This window comes from Haliotis rubra, unplaced genomic scaffold (assembly GCF_003918875.1).
Source record: "Haliotis rubra isolate DU_JTF1 unplaced genomic scaffold, ASM391887v1 Scf848, whole genome shotgun sequence".
NCBI classification, from domain to species: Eukaryota; Metazoa; Mollusca; class Gastropoda; order Lepetellida; family Haliotidae; genus Haliotis; species Haliotis rubra.
Window position 1 is genome coordinate 378,679 of NW_025767577.1, and position 21,399 is coordinate 400,077.

General features: G+C 41.4%; 2 protein-coding genes across 2 annotated transcripts; both read left to right on the forward strand.

Annotated features, from left to right (window-relative positions):
• Positions 1-8,251: 8,251 nt before the first annotated feature.
• Positions 8,252-10,701, forward strand: LOC124262623 (neural cell adhesion molecule 2-like). Its single transcript, XM_046697128.1, has 5 exons — positions 8,252-8,256; positions 8,523-8,653; positions 8,991-9,131; positions 9,538-9,665; positions 10,495-10,701. Exons 1-5 carry the CDS (start codon positions 8,252-8,254, stop codon positions 10,699-10,701), a joined length of 612 nt encoding a protein of 203 aa, XP_046553084.1.
• A 29-nt stretch (positions 10,702-10,730) lies between these two features.
• Positions 10,731-17,739, forward strand: LOC124262624 (fibronectin type-III domain-containing protein 3A-like). Its single transcript, XM_046697129.1, has 10 exons — positions 10,731-10,749; positions 10,886-11,050; positions 11,388-11,528; positions 11,934-12,061; positions 12,819-13,023; positions 13,212-13,376; positions 13,709-13,849; positions 15,713-15,880; positions 16,579-16,719; positions 17,495-17,739. The coding sequence occupies exons 1-10, from the start codon at positions 10,731-10,733 to the stop codon at positions 17,737-17,739; spliced, it is 1,518 nt and encodes a 505-aa protein (XP_046553085.1).
• Positions 17,740-21,399: the final 3,660 nt, after the last annotated feature.

A 21,399-nucleotide genomic window follows, 5' to 3' on the forward strand; every position in this document is an offset into this window, starting at 1 on the left:
ACCCGAGGCCTACATGGTTGTAAGGTTTTACGCCGAGGGCGATGGATCAAAACAGGCACCTACAACTGATACCTCGTCAGTAAGCGTAAATATTCTTGTTCAGTTTGGCAAAGTTAGTCACCTGAAAGAAAGGAACGTGGTTTTGGATTCCTCTTTTCCACATGCACAATTTTCAGTCTTGATTTAAATTCATCTTCTTTAAATCAATTCGAAAGCTAGTTTAACTCGTTTCAGTAAGATAAACCGCAGCGATAGTTCCATTGAAAATGTTAACTGGAAAGTTATTTTGATTCACTCTTATTCAGCGGTTATGGTTTGTAGATGAGGGACTCTCATCAATTTAACTGTTAAAACGGCCCAGTGACCTTCTGTTGAACTGTCCTGTTTCATCAGCCTGTAGTTGTGTGTTTTTAGACTCAACGTCCAGGGATGCAGACTCAGTTCGTCATCAATAATCTTTACCAAGCTCGACAATACGTCATCAGTGTGGAGGCTCGCAAATAACGTGGGTATGGGGCCATGCCAGTAATCACTACGACTCGCCCAGTCCGTAAGTCACGTAGAGGAGCTCATCTCTGAGAAGCCTGAGTCAAGAGTCAAATACCTCGCCAATATCAATCAATTTGATTGTCATGCGGGTCAACACCCTCATAGCTTAAATATTCAAGAATATAGCATATGTCTTAAGTAATTCCCCAACGAGAAGGACGTGTTATCCCCAAATGTTTGCCTGTCAGCCCCTGTGGTATCTTTACCTGACATGTTGTGTGCCCCCAGGTCAACCGAATCATCCGCACAAGCGTTCCCTTAGATTTAGTGAGGATCCTGTACCAGTTACAAGTTGGTTTTGTAGGAAACCTGGGACTATACGCCTCCTATTCGATGTTGGTCATGATACGCTTCAGGCATACTTGCTTCAGTCTTCACCACCATGTTTTGTATGTTAATTGATTTAAGTTTAAGTTAATGGTCTGTGCTTCCTCAGACATGGATTGTGGTGTAGCTTGGTGTACCTGAACTATGGCTGGTGAACACCTTAAGATTTTGTGGATTTAGATAAGACCTAAATGCACCCCTAAATATCACAACGATAAATCACAATACCAACAGACTTACGCATCGTACGCGCCGCATCGCGCGCGTATGGTGGTATAACAATCACACTTTTAATGCAATAAATAACACAAAACCCTTGTATAATAATCCCGTGTCACAATACAACACATGTATGACAATCCATCTCACAATACAATCCATGTATGTCAGTTCATGTCACAATACAGACCCATGTATGTCAATTCATGTCACAATACAACCCATGTATGACAATCCATCTCACAATACAACCCATGTAAGTCAATTCATGTTACAATACAGCCCCACGTATGTCAATCCATGTCACAATACAGACCCATACGTGACAATCCGTCACAATACAGGCCCATGTATGTCAATCCATGTCACAATACAACACATGTATGACAATCCATCTCACAATACAACCCATGTAAGTCAATTCATGTCACAATACAGCCCCACGTATGTCAATCCATGTCACAATACAACACATGTATGACAATCCATCTCACAATACAACACATGTATGACAATCCATGTCACAATACAGACCCATGTATGACAATTCATGTCACAATACAGACCCATGTATGACAACCCATGTCACAATACAGACCCACGTATGACAATCCATGTCACAATGCAGACCCATGTAAGTCAATCCATGTCACAATAAGACCCATGTTTGACAATCCATGTCACAATACAGACCCATGTATGACAATCAATGTCACAATACACACCCACGTATGTCAATTCATGTCAAAATGCAGACCAATGTATGTCAATCCATGTCACAATACAGACCCATGTATATCAATCCATGTCACAAAACAGACCCATGTATGTCAATGAATTTCACAATACAGACCAATGTATGTCAATCCATGTCACAATACAGACTAATGTATGACAATCCATGTCACAATACAGACCAATGTATGACAATCCATCTCACAATACGGACCAATGTATGACAATCCATGTCACAATACAGACCAATGTATGATAATCCATCTCACAATACAGACCAATGTATGACAATCCATGTCACAATACAGACCAATGTATGACAATCCATCTCACAATACAGACCAATGTATGACAATCCATGTCACAATACAGACCAATGTATGATAATCCATCTCACAATACGGACCAATGTATGACAATCCATGTCACAATACAGACCAATGTATGTCAATCCATGTCACAATACAGACCAATGTATGACAATCCATCTCACAATACAGACCCATATGTGACAATCCATGTCACAATACAACCCATGTAAGTCAATTCATGTTACAATACAGCCCCACGTATGTCAATCCATGTCACAATACAGACCCATGTATGACAATCCATGTCACAAAACAGACCCATATGTGACAATCCATGTCACAATACAACCCATGTATCACAATCCATGTCACAATAGAGACCAATGTATGACAATCCATGTCACAATACAGGCCCGTGTATGTCAATCCATGTGGACAATAAATTACCATATATGTCAATCCATGTCATTAATACAGACCCATGTATGTCAATCCATGTCACAATACAGCCCACGTATGACAATCCAAGTCACAACACAACCCATGTATGTCAATCCATGTCAGAATAGAGACCTATGAATGATAATTCATGTCAATAATACAGACCCATGCATGTCAATCCATGTCACAATACAGACCCATGTAATAATAATCCATGTCACAATACAGACCCATGTATGTCAATCCATGTCAAAATGCAGACCAAATGTATGTCAATCCATGTCACAACATTATGACCCATTTGTGACAATCCATGTAAAAATACTGACCCATGTGTATGATAATCCATGTCACAATGCAGATCCATATCTTACAATCCATACTACACACAGACCCATGTGGCTGGCAATCCATGTCACAATGCAGACCCATATCCATAATCCATGTCACAATACAGAACCATATGTGGTAATCCATGTCACAGTTACAGACCCATGTATGCGGAATCCATGTCACAATACAAACTGATGTGTATGACAATCCATGTCACAATATACAGACCCATGTATCACAACCCAAGTCACAATACAGACCCATGTATGGCAATCCATGTCACAATACCCATGTGTGAAAAGCCATTAATAGAGGACCTTGACGTTTGCAAAACATCTTCTTTGCAACACGTAACGATAGTAATAACTATATATGTGTGGAATGTACTTCATAACATAAAGTCATTAATCTTTGTGTTCAATCTATTTGCAAATACGTGTCAGCACTCAAGATGTAATCCACGCCAATCTATTGGTAATACGTGTCATTAATCTAAGATGTAACCATCACAATCCATTGCAATACGTGTCACACTCCAAGATGTAACTATCACAATCTATTGCGCATACGCGTCACACTCAAGATGTACCTACGTAGCACCTATTGCAATACGTGTCACACCTTAAGATGTAACTATCACAATCTATTGTAATACTCCTGCTCACACTCAAGATGTAACTATCAGCAAATTCCATTGGGTAAATACCTGTCACACCGGCAGATGTAACTATCACAATCTATTGCAATTCACAGTGTAATAAATATGCCGTTCCAAATATATTGCAATACGTATCGCGATAATACGGCAAAATATTCCAAAAACAACACACCAAGCTACCGTAAAGGGCCATTGAGAGTCCCATTCCCCGGACTTGTCACATCATTGAACTAAATTTCCACTTTGCGGAAGGGATGGACATTTTATAACAATAATTTTGCAATGTTGACATTTGTTCGTCGTTTCTACACGACGGCACATACAAAGGTGCCTTTTACATTCGTTGTAAACTGTGGGCGGTGGGTTAGTCTATCGGTTAATGCGTTGGCCTGTCACGCCGAATACCTGGCCCGATTCTACATGGGTACAATGTGTGAAGCCTATATCAGCGCCCTCTGCCGGGATGTTAAGCCGGAATATTGCTAAAAGCGGCGTAAAACCAAACTCAGTCGCTGTCAGTCGCTGTGAATTTCCACGTCATTTCTGCATCGTAAGTTTAGGTGGAACTGTCCGAGGGTCGTAGCCCGATAAAGTGAAGGCTATGGCGGTCGGAGACATGAAAACGCCAAGAATGCAACCAGGGCAATGTGGGACTGAGATTACACTGACTGGAATCTGATGCCCAACTCCATCTCTAATACCAACTCGCAGAGATCCTTCATACCAAATTTGATATCGTGGGCCGTCCATACCCACATCGTAAAATATTCAATAACCACCACCTGCGCATGTACGCAACATGGTATTTCATCTTTCCTCTTGTGAATGGAAACCCGTAATGGTCTGCTTGACATGAATCCATAGCAGTTCTCTTTATATCTAAGGTAACCACTGCAACAATGTTGGAGTGTATTGTCACCCTCGGATACAAGATAGATCTTTGCAAAATTATACCTCTTTTTCTTGGAATGTGTATACTTGCGTCCGCAGCACTCTCTCTGAGACCTAACATCATAAATATTATTTAGCTAATCCTTGCCTCTGTTGGGAGGCCGAAACAGATGGAATAGGTACAATTTATTTGTTTGTTATTTTGTTGTTTCAGTATGGTTTAGACCACAATTTTACCACAAAAAGCCTTTGAAACTGTTTGTAATGTTTCATTATTTTGACGATTTTTTGATCCATTGTGTCAAGATACATCAGCTTGGTTAATCTTTTCTATGTCATGAGATATGCGTTTGGTAGGTCACTAATTATTTCTTTAACTGTGTCAGAACTGATCCATTCGATATGTTGCTATTTCATTCCCTCTCGCTAAGTGTCATAATTTATCCCTTTGGTGACACTAGATGTTTAGTTCCCAGTGTCATGGTTTATATACACTGAAATTGCAGTGAATTGTGCAGATTTACAAAAATATTTCTAAAACTGAAATGTTTCATTAGTTTGACAAAGTCAGTTCCACTGCGTCATCTTTTCTTGTCAATGGAACGTGTATTGACTTTTATGACATGTTTCCTACATCAAGTATTATATCTAAGCAATTAGTCATGTAATGTCGAATCGTTTTATCTTTGATACAAGATAGATCTTGAAATCATTGCACTGACACTTGCATCCCCAGTAGGGATTCCGAAACAGAAGATATCTTCTATTCTGACACTATTCTATGATGGGAGGAGGAAGCGGACATAATACTTACTGCATTCCTGATGGTTGTCGCGGAAAATCACTTTTGTCCATGGGTACAATGTGTTTGTTGTCAAGAATTGTGTCGCATGGTTTTTGACCTCGATCTTCTGAAAGTGTTTAAATTTAAATTTGACGATACTAGTTCTATTACATCAACACATATCAGCTTCACTACTATATGGTTTGTCTTTTTATCTGTGTCAAGTGAGTTATGTTTTTGGCATGTCACTATTTAATTCTTTAACAATGTCATGAGATATGCGAATGGAACTTTACTATGTATTTCTTTTAGCTGTACGTTTCAAACTGATCCGTCCTTCGAAATATCGCTATTTCATTCTCTCTCTATGTCCTCATTTAACCATTTAGTATGCTAATATATATTTCTTTCCCTGTGTCATGATTTACCCGCTTGTTGTGTCACTATCTATTTCAGTATATCATGATTTAATCATTGGCCATGTCACCATTCATCCGTCATGTATCATTTCTTTCACCATGTCAGATATTTCTCTTCAATCATATCATATGTTTTAAATCATTCACTAGTTCACAAGTCACATCTTTTATTATGTCACGATGTATCTCTTTTCAGCATTATGATTTTACCAATCACTGTGCTAAGATTTTATTTACCTTCACCAAGTCATAATGTATCCCTTTTAACTATGTCATGATATATTCATCTACTTATCTATGCCGCTTGCAAAATGACTCTGTCAAAAGAGAATGAACACTAAAAAATATCTACTGATTCTTAAATGGATGGCTTCTTCTGTTCACACACTTCAGCAGTGCCATCTGCCCCTGATGTTTCAATTAAAGCTGTGTCGCCAACGACCATCCCGCTACTGATAACGGCAAGTGAGACTGGTGGGCTTCCCCATCGAGGCCTACAAGATTGTGTTTTTACGCCGAGGGTGATGATCAAAACAAGGTCTTACAACTGGTACCTGTCAGTAAGCAACATTCTTGTTCAGTTTGGTAAAGGTTTACCCGGAACAAAGAAAAGTGTTTTGATTCCCTTTCCCACAGTCACAATTTCAAACTTATCAGTCTTCTTTGATTTAATTCGTCTTTTTTCAACTCACCTTGAGAGCTAGTTTAACTGATTCAGTAAGAGGAAGTCTTGCACATTTCCACCATGAAACAACCGAAAGGTATTTTGTTTGACTCTTCCGCGGGTACGACTGGTATATGAGGAGCTCGTTCAGCTCTACTTAACTGGAAGTTGATCGGAGTGGCCTTTCAACTGAACTGCCCTGTTTGATCATCCTAAGTGTGTTGTGTGTTTGTCAGACTCAACGTCCCAGGGGATGCAGACCCAGTTCGTCATCAATAATCTAGCACCCAGGCGACGATACGTCATCAGTGTGGAGGCGCGCAACAACGTGGGGTATGGGGCCAAGGCTGCAATCGCTGCCATGACTCTTGGCCATCCGTAAGTTAAGTCGAAAACTTGATCAACTCTGGGGTCACCGTAGTTAGTTACTCATCAGAAAAAGTCATTTGAGACATATATGTCCCTTTGTAGTTCTTGGTGAGTTTAGGGAACTATGGTGTTGTAAGAGCTGACTACATGCATCATGTAGTCAGGCTGTGCTTGCTTGGTTGTCGTCGTACTCTGTTGACACGAATCGTTGCTCACAAAATACATCACTGGATTGTCTGGTCAGGATTCGATTATTTACAGGTCATTACCCTCACAGCTTAAATATTCATGGAATGTAGCATACATGTCTTAAGTGCAGTAACTTGAAGTACGAATGAGAAGCATGTGATACCCATAAATGACTGTGTGTCAGCCTCATACAGCCCCTTTCAGTGACCTATTGTTGTGTGTCTTCAGGGAACCGAACCCTCCAACAGTTACCTCCCTAGATTTAGTGACTATCCGAACAGCTACAAACTGGTTTGGGAGAAACCTGGGACTGAGGCATGCCCTGACTCGATACATGGTCAGGTATTATCAGGTATACTTGCTTCAGTCTCTGACCACTGTTGTAGTTATGAACAACATGTTTGAAACAAGCTGTTATATCTGAATGTTATCTGTGATGCAGACATGGATTGTGGTGTAGCCTGGTACCTGAAATGTTGACCTAAATATTGCAATTTATTTCCAACGCATATTATTTGTTGCAATACGTGTCACAATGCAACCATATGTGCTGAATGTTTTTATAACATGTCACACTATCGCAATTATATTGCAACACCTGTCAAAATAAATACCTAATTGTCACAATCGAAGACTGCGATTCACATTGCAATATGTGTTAAAATGGATTCGTAACTATCACAAAATATTTGCAATACCTGTCAAAAATAAATATGTAACAATGACAACCTACTGCAATTCACTGTGTAATATGTGTTATAATGTGGCTGTAAGTATCTCGATGTATATACTGTATAACACAATACAGACCTACGCATCTCAGTATATCGCAAAACAATCCAACAAGCACAGATAAGCCACAATCAAATGAGAGTTCAATTCCTGGAGTGAATGAGTGAGTGAGTATGCTTTTAAGTTGCTTTTATCAATATTCCAGCAATATCACGGCGGGGGACACCAGGAATGGGCCTCACACATTGTACCCATGTGGGGAATCGAACCCGGATCTTCAACGTGACTGCAGATACCTTAAAAATTAGGCTACCCTTCCACCCCTCATTATTTGGAATAAATGTCACTTTGCAAAGCATGTATGTAATAACCCGAATTGTTCAACATTGAACATATGTTCCTCGTTAACATTAGGGCACAAACGAAGGTGCTTTACATTCAAGTTGTAAATTTCACGTCATTTCTGCACGTGTTTAGGTGGAACTATCCGAGGGTCAGCCTGAGAAAGTGAAGGCGGCGGTTGGAGACATGAAAACGCTGCTAATTGACCAGAGCAATGTGACTGAGATTACATTAACGGAATTGATGCCCAACTGCACTTATGAACTGCAGATCAGCGCTATGAACCCTATGGAGTGTCCAAGGCCACACATAAAATATTCACCACACACCACCTGGGATGTAAGCAACACCTTATTTCATCTTTTCTTGTCAATGAAAACATGCATTGACTGTGTGACATAGGGTCCGGATCAGGTATAATATCTAAGCAATTAGAGAATGAAACGAAAACATTAAGGAATGTTTTCATCCATTTGTATTTCCATGCCAGTTATCAGTTGATTTGATGGTACTGTTTATACTTAAGCGGTGCCATCTGATCCTGATGTTTCAATTAAAGAGGTGTCGCCAACGACCATCTCGTTACTGATAACGGCAAGTGGGTCTGGTGGGCAGCCATCGAGGCCTACAAGATTGTGTTTTACGCCGAGGGTGATGATCAAAACAAGGTCTCACAACTGGTACCTGTCAGTAAGCGATATTCTTTTTCAGTTTGGTAAAGGTGTGGCCGAAACAAATATAAGTGTTTTGATTCCCTTTTCCACAGTCACAATTTCAAACTTATCAGTCTTCTTAATTTAATTCGTCTTTTCAACTCGCCTTGAGAGCTAGTTTAACTGATTCAGTAAGAGGAAGTCTTGAACATTTCCACCATGAAACAACCGGAAGGTATTTTGTTTGACTCTTCCGCGGGTACGACTGGTAAATGAGGAGCTCGTTCAGCTCTACTTAACTGGAAGTTGATCGGAGTGGCCCTTCAACTGAACTGCCCTGTTTGATCATCCTAAGTGTGTTGTGTGCTTGTCAGACTCAACGTCCAAGGGGATGCAGACCCAGTTTGTCATCAATAATCTAGCACCCAGGCGACGATACGTCATCAGTGTGGAGGCGCGCAACAACGTGGGGTATGGGGCCAAGGCTGCAATCGCTGCCATGACTCTGGCCATCCGTAAGTTAAGTCGAAAACTTGATCAACTCTGGGGTCACCGTAGTTAGTTACTCATCAGAAAAAGTCATTTGAGACATATATGTCCCTTTGTAGTTCTTGGTGAGTTTAGGGAACTATGGTGTTGTAAGAGCTGACTACATGCATCATGTAGTCAGGCTGTGCTTGCTTGGTTGTTGTCGTACTCTGTTGACACGAATCGTTGCTCACAAAATAAATCACTGGATTGTCTGGTCAGGATTCGATTATTTACAGGTCATTACCTCATAGCTTAAATATTCATGAATGTAGCATACATGTCTTAAGTGCAGTAACTTGAAGTACGAATGAGAAGCATGTGATACCCATAAATGACTGTGTGTCAGCCTCATACAGCCCCTTTCAGTGACCTATTGTTGTGTGTCTTCAGGGGAACCGAACCCTCCAACAGTTACCTCCCCTAGATTTAGTGACTATCCGAACAGCTACAAACTGGTTTGGGAGAAACCTGGGACTGGAGGCATGCCCCTGACTCGATACATGGTCAGGTATTATCAGGTATACTTGCTTCAGTCTCTCACCACTGTGGTAGTTATGAACAACATGTTTGAAACAAGCTGTTATATCTGAATGTTATCTGTGATGCAGACATGGATTGTGGTGTAACCTGGTACCTGAAATGTTGACCTAAATATTGCAATTTATTTCAACGCATATTATTTGTTGCAATACGTGTCACAATGCAATCATATGTGCTGAATGTTTTTATAACATGTCACACTATCGCAATTATATTGCAACACCTGTCAAAATAAATATGTAACAATGACAACCTACTGCAATTCACATTGTAATATGTGTTAAAATGGATTCGTAACTATCTCGAAAATGTATAATACCTGTATAATAAATATAACAATGACAACCTACTGCAATCTCAGTATGTGTTATAATCTGTAAGTATCTCGAAATACAATAACACAATACAGACCTACGCATCTCAGTATATCGCATAACAATCCAACAAGCACAGATAAGCACAATCAAATGAGAGTTCAATTCCTGGAGTGAATGAGTGAGTGAGTATGCTTTTAAGTTGCTTTTATCAATATTCCAGCAATATCACGGCGGGGACACCAGGAATGGGCCTCACACATTGTACCCATGTGGGGAATCAAACCCGGATCTTCAACGTGACTGCAGATACCTTAAAAATTAGGCTACCCTTCCACCCCTCATTATTTGGAATAAATGTCACTTTGCAAAGCATGTATGTAATAACCCGAATTGTTCAACATTGAACATATGTTCCTCGTTAACATTAGGGCACAAACGAAGGTGCTTTTACATTCGTTGTAAATTTCACGTCATTTCTGCACGTGTTTAGGTGGAACTATCCGAGGGTCAGCCTGAGAAAGTGAAGGCGGCGGTTGGAGACATGAAAACGCTGCTAATTGACCAGAGCAATGTGACTGAGATTACATTGACGGAATTGATGCCCAACTGCACTTATGAACTGCAGATCAGCGCTATGAACCTATCGGAGTGTCCAAGGCCACACATAAAATATTCACCACACCACCTGGGGATGTAAGCAACACCTTATTTCATCTTTTCTTGTCAATGAAAACATGCATTGACTGTGTGACATAGGGTCCGGATCAGGTATAATATCTAAGCAATTAGAGAATGAAAACGAAAACATTAAGGAATGTTTTCATCCATTTGTATTTCCATGCCAGTTATCAGTTGATTTGATGGTACTGTTTATACTTCAGCGGTGCCATCTGATCCTGATGTTTCAATTAAAGAGGTGTCGCCAACGACCATCTCGTTACTGATAAGGGCAAGTGGGTCTGGTGGGCAGCCCATCGAGGCCTACAAGATTGTGTTTTACGCCGAGGGTGATGATCAAAACAAGGTCTCACAACTGGTACCTGTCAGTAAGCGATATTCTTTTTCAGTTTGGTAAAGGTGTGGCCGAAACAAATATAAGTGTTTTGATTCCCTTTTCCACAGTCACAATTTCAAACTTATCAGTCTTCTTAATTTAATTCGTCTTTTCAACTCGCCTTGAGAGCTAGTTTAACTGATTCAGTAAGAGGAAGTCTTGAACATTTCCACCATGAAACAACCGGAAGGTATTTTGTTTGACTCTTCCGCGGGTACGACTGGTAAATGAGGAGCTCGTTCAGCTCTACTTAACTGGAAGTTGATCGGAGTGGCCCTTCAACTGAACTGCCCTGTTTGATCATCCTAAGTGTGTTGTGTGCTTGTCAGACTCAACGTCCAAGGGGATGCAGACCCAGTTTGTCATCAATAATCTAGCACCCAGGCGACGATACGTCATCAGTGTGGAGGCGCGCAACAACGTGGGGTATGGGGCCAAGGCTGCAATCGCTGCCATGACTCTGGCCATCCGTAAGTTAAGTCGAAAACTTGATCAACTCTGTGGTCACCGTAGTTAGTTACTCATCAGAAAAAGTCATTTGAGACATATATGTCCTGTGTAGTTCTTGGTGAGTTTAGGGAACTATGGTGTTGTAAGAGCTGACTACATGCATCATGTAGTCAGGCTGTCCTTGCTTGGTTGTTGTCGTACTCTGTTGACACGAATCGTTGCTCACAAAATAAATCACTGGATTGTCTGGTCAGGATTCGATTATTTACAGGTCATTACCTCATAGCTTAAATATTCATGAATGTAGCATACATGTCTTAAGTGCAGTAACTTGAAGTACGAATGAGAAGCATGTGATACCCATAAATGACTGTGTGTCAGCCTCATACAGCCCCTTTCAGTGACCTATTGTTGTGTGTCTTCAGGGGAACCGAACCCTCCAACAGTTACCTCCCCTAGATTTAGTGACTATCCGAACAGCTACAAACTGGTTTGGGAGAAACCTGGGACTGGAGGCATGCCCCTGACTCGATACATGGTCAGGTATTATCAGGTATACTTGCTTCAGTCTCTCACCACTGTGGTAGTTATGAACAACATGTTTGAAACAAGCTGTTATATCTGAATGTTATCTGTGATGCAGACATGGATTGTGGTGTAACCTGGTACCTGAAATGTTGACCTAAATATTGCAATTTATTTCAACGCATATTATCTGTTGCAATACGTGTCACAATGCAATCATATGTGCTGAATGTTTTTTTATAACATGTCACACTATCGCAATTATATTGCAACACCTGTCAAAATAAATATGTAACAATGACAACCTACTGCAATTCACTGTGTAATATGTGTTATAAATTGGCTGTAAGTATCTCGATGTATATACTGTATAACACAATACAGACCTACGCATCTCAGTATATCGCAAAACAATCCAACAAGCACAGATAAGCCACAATCAAATGAGAGTTCAATTCCTGGAGTGAATGAGTGAGTGAGTATGGTTTTAAGCTGCTTTTATCAATATTCCAGCAATATCACGGCGGGGGACACCAGGAATGGGCCTCACACATTGTACCCATGTGGGGAATCAAACCCGGATTTTCAACGTGACTGCAGATACCTTAAAAATTAAGCTACCCTTCCACCCCTCATTATTTGGAATAAATGTCACTTTGCAAAGCATGTATGTAATAACCCGAATTGTTCAACATTGAACATATGTTCCTCGTCAACATTAGGGCACAAACGAAGGTGCTTTTTACATTCGTTGTAAATTTCACGTCATTTCTGCACGTGTTTAGGTGGAACTGTCCGAGGGTCAGCCTGAGAAAGTGAAGGCGGCGGTTGGAGACATGAAAACGCTTCTTATTGACCAGAGCAATGTGACTGAGATTACATTAACGGAATTGATGCCCAACTGCACTTATGAACTGCAGATCAGCGCTATGAACCCTATCGGAGTGTCCAAGGCCACACGTAAAATATTCACCACACCACCTGGGGGATGTAAGCAACACCTTATTTCATCTTTTCTTGTCAATGAAAACATGCATTGACTGTGTGACATAGGGTCCGGATCAGGTATTATATCTAAGCAATTAGAGAATGAAAACGAAAACATTAAGGAATGTTTTTATCCATTTGTATTTCCATGCCAGTTATCAGTTGATTTGATGGTACTGTTTATACTTCAGCGGTGCCATCTGATCCTGATGTTTTGATTAAAGTGGTTTCGCCAACGACCATCTCGTTACTGATAAGGGCAAGTGGGACTGGTGGGCAGCCCATCGAGGCCTACAAGATTGTGTTTTACGCCGAGGGCGATGATCAAAACAAGGTCTTACAACTGGTACCTGTCAGTAAGCAATATTCTTTTTCAGTTTGGTAAAGGTTTAGCCGAAACAAAAAAAGTGTTTTGATGCACTCTTATTCCGGCACAATTTCAAACTTTTCAGTCTTGTTAATTTGATTTAGTCTTTTCAACTCACCTTGAAAGCAAGTTTAACTGTTTCAGTAAGAGGATGTCTTGCACATTTCCACTATGAAACAACCGAAAGGTATTTTGTTTGACTGTTCCGCGGGTACGACTGGTAAATGAGGAGCTCGTTCAGCTCTACTTAACTGGCAGTTCATCGAGTGACCCTTCTGTTGAACTGTCCTGTTTCACCAGCCTGTGTTGTGTGTTTGTTAGACTCAACGTCCCAGGGGATGCAGACCCAGTTCGTCATTAATAATCTTTTACCAAGCCGACGATACGTCATCAGTGTGGAGGCTCGCAACAACGTGGGGTATGGGGCCAAGGCTGCAATCTCTGCCATGACTCAGTCCGTCCGTAAGTTAAGTCGAGAAGCTGATCAACTCTGGGGTCACCGCAATTAGTTACTCATCAGAAATGTATTGTGTAACAGATATATACTCGGCGTCATTAATGAAGGGTAAAGCTATTTGCAACAGTATTTCTTAAATGTTGTAAAATCTTCCTGTTGTTTGAAATATTTACAACCGAATGTTTCACTAACTTTCTTAACAGTATGGAAAAACACATCAGGCATTGAAATGTCATCATTATGTTCGTTAACGTTGTGCTGTTACAAAGGGCGCATATATTATTCTGATTTTTTTAATATGGAAATCCAACTGCCACTTAATGTCAGTGATTTGCACGTACAAGTCCCCCTATACATGGGAAAAGGAGGACCATACACATGCATTGATGCTTTTTCACTGTCGTTCACTGTTCAGGTACCTCTTTGAAATCGCAGCTTAAAATGAGACGTTTTTTTACACTTGCTGTAAGGGGTCAGGCTATTGTCCTTTTGCAATCAGATCAGCCTCAGCGGCAGCTTGCTGACCGCTTTAATGTAAGTCAGAGTGCTTTTGGTAGACTGGCAGAGATTTCAAGCCAATGGGTCCGTGGAATATGCACGGCGACCAGGTCGCCACGGAGTCACAACAGTCCGAGATGTTAGGCACATGATTAACACCGCATTTCGTAACAGATTCCTTAACACAGCAGATATTCAAACAGAACACTTCAATGTTAACAATGTAAGGATATCCAGGGGCACCGTTTAAGGGCAGCCGGACTCCGTTGTAGGCGACCTGCAGTTTGTCCACCACGTCGACCCTCGTTACTGCAAGACACCAACGATAGGCGTCACAGGGCCATTATTGTCACGGAATACCTTAGGCAGCAGGGTGGAGAGCAGATGGAGTGGCCAGAATGTTCGCTAGACCTCAACCCAAGTAAGCATCCCTGGGATAAACTCAGACGACGTCACCCAGCACCAGTGTATCTCCCAGGACTCCGCAGGGCTCTAGTAGAGGAATGGAAGCTTTCTTTGTGAACTTGATATGGGGCATGAGAACGAGGTGCACCAGTGTCTTGGACGCGCGAGGAGGGTACACAAGATATTGAATGACCGAGTGCTTCATGTCTGTCATTTTCATTTGGTCTACACAACTGATGTTTGTTAGTGCTGTGTGAACTTTCTGTCTGTATGTCACGATGTGTCACGTTGGTCAACATATTAAAGGTTACGACACTCTTAGTTCTATTATTTCTGAGAAACCTTTCTTTACATATATATAATATGACCCTTCATTAATGACACCTAGTATGTATACTCTTAAAAAAACTCAATTTTATTTACGATTGAAAAAAATCGGGAGATATATCGGAGTCAATTAATGCTGATATGATATTAATGAATGTTTTGAGATAGCATCACCACTTGCACTTCCTTATGACCATAGTTGTTTGTACAGTAATCGCTCTTGAAAGATGATTGGTGTATGACTTGAAATTTGCATGTGTACGAATTTCATTTTCAAACAAAAAAAAAACGTCTAGAAAGAAACACTGTGTAATGCAAGATCAAATTAATGGTCTACAGTGATTTATCGACGACCATCTAGAAAACCCTCAAAATCAAGAATTACGCCCATGCACGTGTATGGGACTACTACGTTTTGCACGTGCATCCCATGCGTTGTACTTAGGGGTGGCGATATTGAGAAATGCCGGTGCGTTCATAAGATGACTGCATTTGAAAAGTTTGTTAACGCTTATACTTCCTACTGCTATTGAAAGTTTTTATCCCATCCCAAAATTGTCCACTTAAGGCATAACAAGAACCCATCTGACTCTGCACATTGATTGCCCATCTATTTGACCATCCTGATCAAATTTCAGAGAAGCCATCAGCTCCGAGCATCTCAGCTGATGAAGTGACGTCCACAAGCATCCGTCTGCTGATTGCGAAAGAACAAGAAACTGGGGGACAGCCCGTCATAGAGTACAGGGTCGTTTATTATGCTAAAGGCAATGTAAAAGGAAAGATCAGAAGAAAGGTTCCTGTCAGTAAGTTGAGTTGTTTATCAATTACAGTAACAGACGGTTAACTCCCCTCCTCAACACAAAGGAAAAAAACAGAACGGGTACTTTCCCTCTGGTGGGCGAGCTGGCTAGGGCACCAGGCTAGTAATCCAGCGAGCTTGAGTTGACGGGATCGAGCCCAGGTGACCAGGTGTAAAAACCTCGGATTCAACTTTGTGTGCAGACTCTTTCAGTGTTGTCACAACCCCTAGTGTACAGTACACAACCCTGTGCACTTAAAAGAACCCACCAGTCCGTTGGTATTTTACCAGATGGTGGCGACATGAATACGTGCAAACACCTAGTTGCGGGTACAGCAACGTGCAGTAAACTTGGACAAAGTACTGTGACTTTCTGTTGCAGTCCACCCAGCTGTGAATGGGTACCTCGTAGTGATGGGAAAGCCACATTAACTCGGTGCGCCTGGTAGGCAGCAAGAGTTGTATGCTCCCCAGGGAGTTAATACGAAGTGATGTTGAGATTGACATCCTAAGATCGAGGGAAAAAATCAAAGCGCCTGTGAGCAGCCTAGCTTGAACTCGGCGCTATATAAATAGATTATAATAAAATAATTATAATAATACCTCAGACACAATCTAATGCTCACCTTTCCTCCCAGTTCTCTGGAGTGTTGTTTCAGTCTAACCAGTTTAGGTGTGTCATGTGTTATATGGTTTTGTCAGACAGAAACTCCAAGGACCTGCAGACTGTGTTCCTCATTGACAATCTGGAAGCGGGGGTTCAGTACTTCATCAGGGTAATGGCTCGCAACAACTTGGGTTATGGAGCCAAGGCTAAAATGTCTGTCAAGACAGCGTTCTTCAGTGAGTTGAAACCAAACAATAATGACCCTGTTTTATGGAGGGGGTTATCTTGGACTCCATTCGAGTGAATGATGAGTGATGTATTATACTCAGGTCTATAATTGTGTGAGGCTGTGGGGTAGCCTAATGGCTAAAGTGTGAACCCCATCGCTCGTCACGCCACAGACCCGGGTTCGATTCCACACATGGGTACAATGTGTGAACCCCATTTCTGGTGTCCCCCGCCGTGATATTGCTGGAATATTGCTAAAAGCTGTGTAAAACCATACTCACACACCCTCTCTATAATTGTGAATTGTGCTTTACTTTTTGGAATCAACACTTACTGATTGAGGAACTCTGACACTGACTAACACAGAATCTTCTCAGAAAAGACACCACAGATATATTGTAGGCACTGACTGACTGATACTACAGTGGCCGGGTTTTATAAGAACGTTTTGTATACTGTTAGGCAGTTATGAATAAAATGTGTTGTTTGACATATACCCAACAACCAATTCCACAACCAACCACAGTAGTCTTCTATCCATTTCATCTTCCAAATTGATTTCAATACTAGTCCATTGATTTAAATTTTCTGTTCAAACTTTCAGCGAGAAATACTCATCACTACCGAGTCAGGTGCTAATTCTTCCGTTTCCGTCCTTTTGCCTCCAGGCTTGTGTACTTTCACAGAGGCTGACGACGAGAGCAAAGTCATTACGAGTCAACGGCATTTATGAGACCAGTCAGTAAGTGGAACTTCTAGCTACCTTTAATTTTCTGGTTCAAGCGGTACCATCACTACCGAGTCTGACATTTGCCTCCAGGCTTGTGTTCTTCTTCACAGAGGCTGAGGCAGCGAAAGGTTTGTTGGAGTCGAGATGTGACAATTGTGTGGCACCCATTCAAGGCCAGCAAGTCCTCATGATCCCTCGGAGTCATGAGCCGAGACAAAATGTGCTTGACGTGTCTCCAGCTGCTGTTAACCTTTTTGGTCATGGAGTTATGAACTCGCTTGTGTTTATCTCCGTCTAAGTTCACTTTCATGATTGTTTTCTTGTCCGGATTCTGAGTGAGTGAGGGAATTTTGTTTGATTTACGTTTTTAGCAATATTCCAGCAATATCACGGCAGGGGACACTAGAAATGGGCTTCACACATTCTACCGATGTGGGGAATCGAACCCGGGTCTTCGGCGTGACGAGCGAACGATTTAACTACTAGGCTACCCCACCGCCCTTCCGTCTCAGTAGATATTCAGTCTTCGGGTTGACCACTAGACCAGTTGGGGTTCTGAGGCTGGAGATCCTCTTCTTTATATCCTGGAGCACTTCACGTTCTCACTGTCCGGTACACCCGTGCAGATCCGGGCTAGAACTTCAGTAACCCATGCTTGTCGTAAGAGGCGACTAACGGGATCGGATGGTCAGGCTCGCTGACTTGGTTCACACATGTCATCGGTTCCCAGTTGGGTAGATCGATGCTCATGCTGTTAATTGTCTGGCCCAGACTCGATCAATTACAGACCGCCTTCATACAGCTGGAATATTGCCGAACACGGCGTAAAAATATACTCACTCACAATGAAAATTAAAAAATAAGTCTCTTCATGCCTTTGAGAAAATTCCGAATTTGTTTCAAAGAAAATCATGTGTAGCATGTGTCATGCTTTTTCTAGTTTGACTATGTTTATCAGTTCCACTGTGTCATGTGATATCTTCCCACTGTGTCATGTGATATCGTCCCACTGTGTCATGTGATGTTTTTGTCCACTGTCATGTGATATTTTCCCACTGTGTCATGTGATATCTTCCCACTGTGTCATGTGATATCTTCCCACTGTGTCATGTGATATTTTCCCGCTGTGTCACGTGATATTTTCCCACTGTGTCATGTGATATTTTCCAACTGTATCATGTGATATTTTCCCACTGTGTCATCTGTGTTATATCTCATTTGTCTGTGTTTTATGTTTCATGTTTTATGCGTTGACAATTCCATGCTGTATCTTATTATATTTTATCCATTTCACCATATCATGATTTATTAGATTCATTATACCATATTTAATCAGCTTCTCTGTGGTCTGCTGTATTGCTTTAACTGGCTGTTTCACCTCATATTTAATAATCATCCATTGCGTTATATTATGCCTTCTGTGTTTCACTGTGTCACGCTTCACCCATTTCATCGTCAGTTTCACCATGCCAAGTATTACTCGTTACACCATTATGGTGTCTCAGTTTCACCACCTCATGTTTTACCTGTTTCACCTTCTCATGTTTTATTTGTTTCACCATCTCATATTTATCTGTTTCACCGTCTCATGTTTTATTTGTTTCACCTTCTCGTGTTTTACCTGTTTGATCCTCTCACATTGTATGTTTCACCTTGTCATGTTTTTTTTCTTTCACCAACTCATGTTTTTTCTTTCACCATCTCATGTTTTATCTGTTTCAACGCCTCATGTTTTTAAATGTTTAAATGCGTCAGTTTTATTAACTGAAGAATGTCATGTGTCCCAGGAATTCGGACTTAATTTGGCCAAGGTTTATGCACTCTTGGCAGCGGAGGAACATATGGAATCATCCCTGACATGATACCACCTTGCCATAAACTGAACCTGAAAATATTTTGCAATGTTTTATTCGCTGTTTAATGTCGCATTTAACAATACTCCAGCTGCAATACTAATATTCAAATCGTATGTTTCGCCTGGCATTGGTTGCTTTGGACATATTCTGACCTGGCATATACACGAGGGATATCATTGGATGATACTGTATGATAGGATCCGTAAGTAGGTCACGGCACTTCCCGAGACCTTAGTACTTCCGGTGACAAACAACGTTTCATGCCTTTTCGAATGGACTCACGGTTGTCAGTTGACAGTAAGGAACCGATAACCCTTGGAGGAATAACATATTTCCCATCTATCCATCTCCAAATTAGCCAACTTCTACGACTGTCAACAGCAGCGACCAGTCAAGGTTGTACACCTAGTCCGGAACAGTAATGTCATATATGGCGGTCGCGCAGTTTGGAACCAGAACTGGTTCTTGAATAAACAGGAAATCTGCTACCGGAAGTAAGCTGGGTCCGGTCTGGCATATCGCAAGTTAGCGTAAAGGGAGCCGGAAACTAGCTAAAGTACCGTAAGCATCGCCTCGCGAGACTTACAGGCCCTGTTACAGGGATTTATTATGATAATTCACCCCCAAAGTGTCTGACTTTCAAGTAAGGATGCTGCTCAGAGGCACTTAGACTTACGCTTATATAATTAATTTATTATATTAAATTGAAAAGTAGCCCCAGCGAGACAAGAGATTTCAGATTTCTTTCCCAAAGATTTTGCTTGATTTGTCTCTTAAAGACCAGAAACTGTGCACAAGGCTTACACTATAGCTTCGTGTCGCCCCGAGTGCTTGTTAGGTACGAGTTGACAGATGAAAATGTGAGGCAAGATTCCAGACCACTGGTGAGGATGTTGGTCCAGCCTGCCATGGCAGTGTGTAAACCGAGTTAGTTTTCTTGCAGATGTTAACAGACCTTGAACCTGAGGAAATCTAGACTTGCTTCGTTTAGGGCTTCAGCATTGCAGGGATGGCTGAGGAGTAGGGGAAACGATGTGGTTGAGGGACAGCGAGACGGATTGAGAGGCATTATGAGGACTCTATTGCAGGACGCCATCTCTGCAAAGGTTGGTTAGCTTGGTGTTTTACGCCGCACTCAGCAATATTCCAGCTACATGGCGGCAGTCTGTAAATAATTCAATCTGGACCACACAATCCAGTGATCAACACACAAGCATCGATCTACGCAGTTGGGAACCGATGACATGTGCCATGTAAGTCAGCGAGCCTGACCACCCGATCCCGCCTCTTACCACAAGCATAGGTTACTGAAGATCAATTTTAACCCGGATCTTCACGGGTTTTTCAGACGTATGTCTTCTGAGAAGAATAACGTTATAGTGTTGAGAGGATTAACGTGTATAGTGTTGACCTGGCTTTGAGGTAGGCCTTCTGAGAATAGTGGAAGAAGCCGGGCTTTGTTGAAGTCCTGATATAGACTGGTGTGTTTTATTAAACAGAGTGGGAGAAGCTCCTGAAAAAACTTTCGCACAGTGCGAGGGCGTTGGTTGTGACGAGGACGTGAATGTATCGTCAAGTTTGAAGATACTGTTGATACTGAGGATCGTGCATGGCGATGTAATATATATGAACATTATCAGTTGATTAAGGAGCATTCAATGAAGACTACAGCATAGTGTTGGATGTATGTTATAAATGTTGTTAATGGTTTTTAGCTAACATATGTCACCGTGTAGATTTACGTGCAATATATTAATGAAGCTGAATACATTACTAAGTTTTGTTTTTGTTTTTGAGGTTGTAGAGAGGCAGCAAATATTGTGTCACTATGTATTTTGAATTTTGGTACATGAAAATACATATTTATTGATTGCTCTTCATTTTGTCTCTGTTATTGTCTCTGTCTCTCTTTCGGCTCCTCAACAGATACATGAAGCACATAGCTTAAACCTACACGTCGTGCAGACCTCGAGTCACCTACTTTGGCTGTTCAACAGATACATGAAGCACATAGCTTAAACCTACACGTCGTGCAGACTTCGAGTCACCTACTTTGGCTCCTCAACAGATACATGAAGCACATAGCTTAAACCTACACGTCG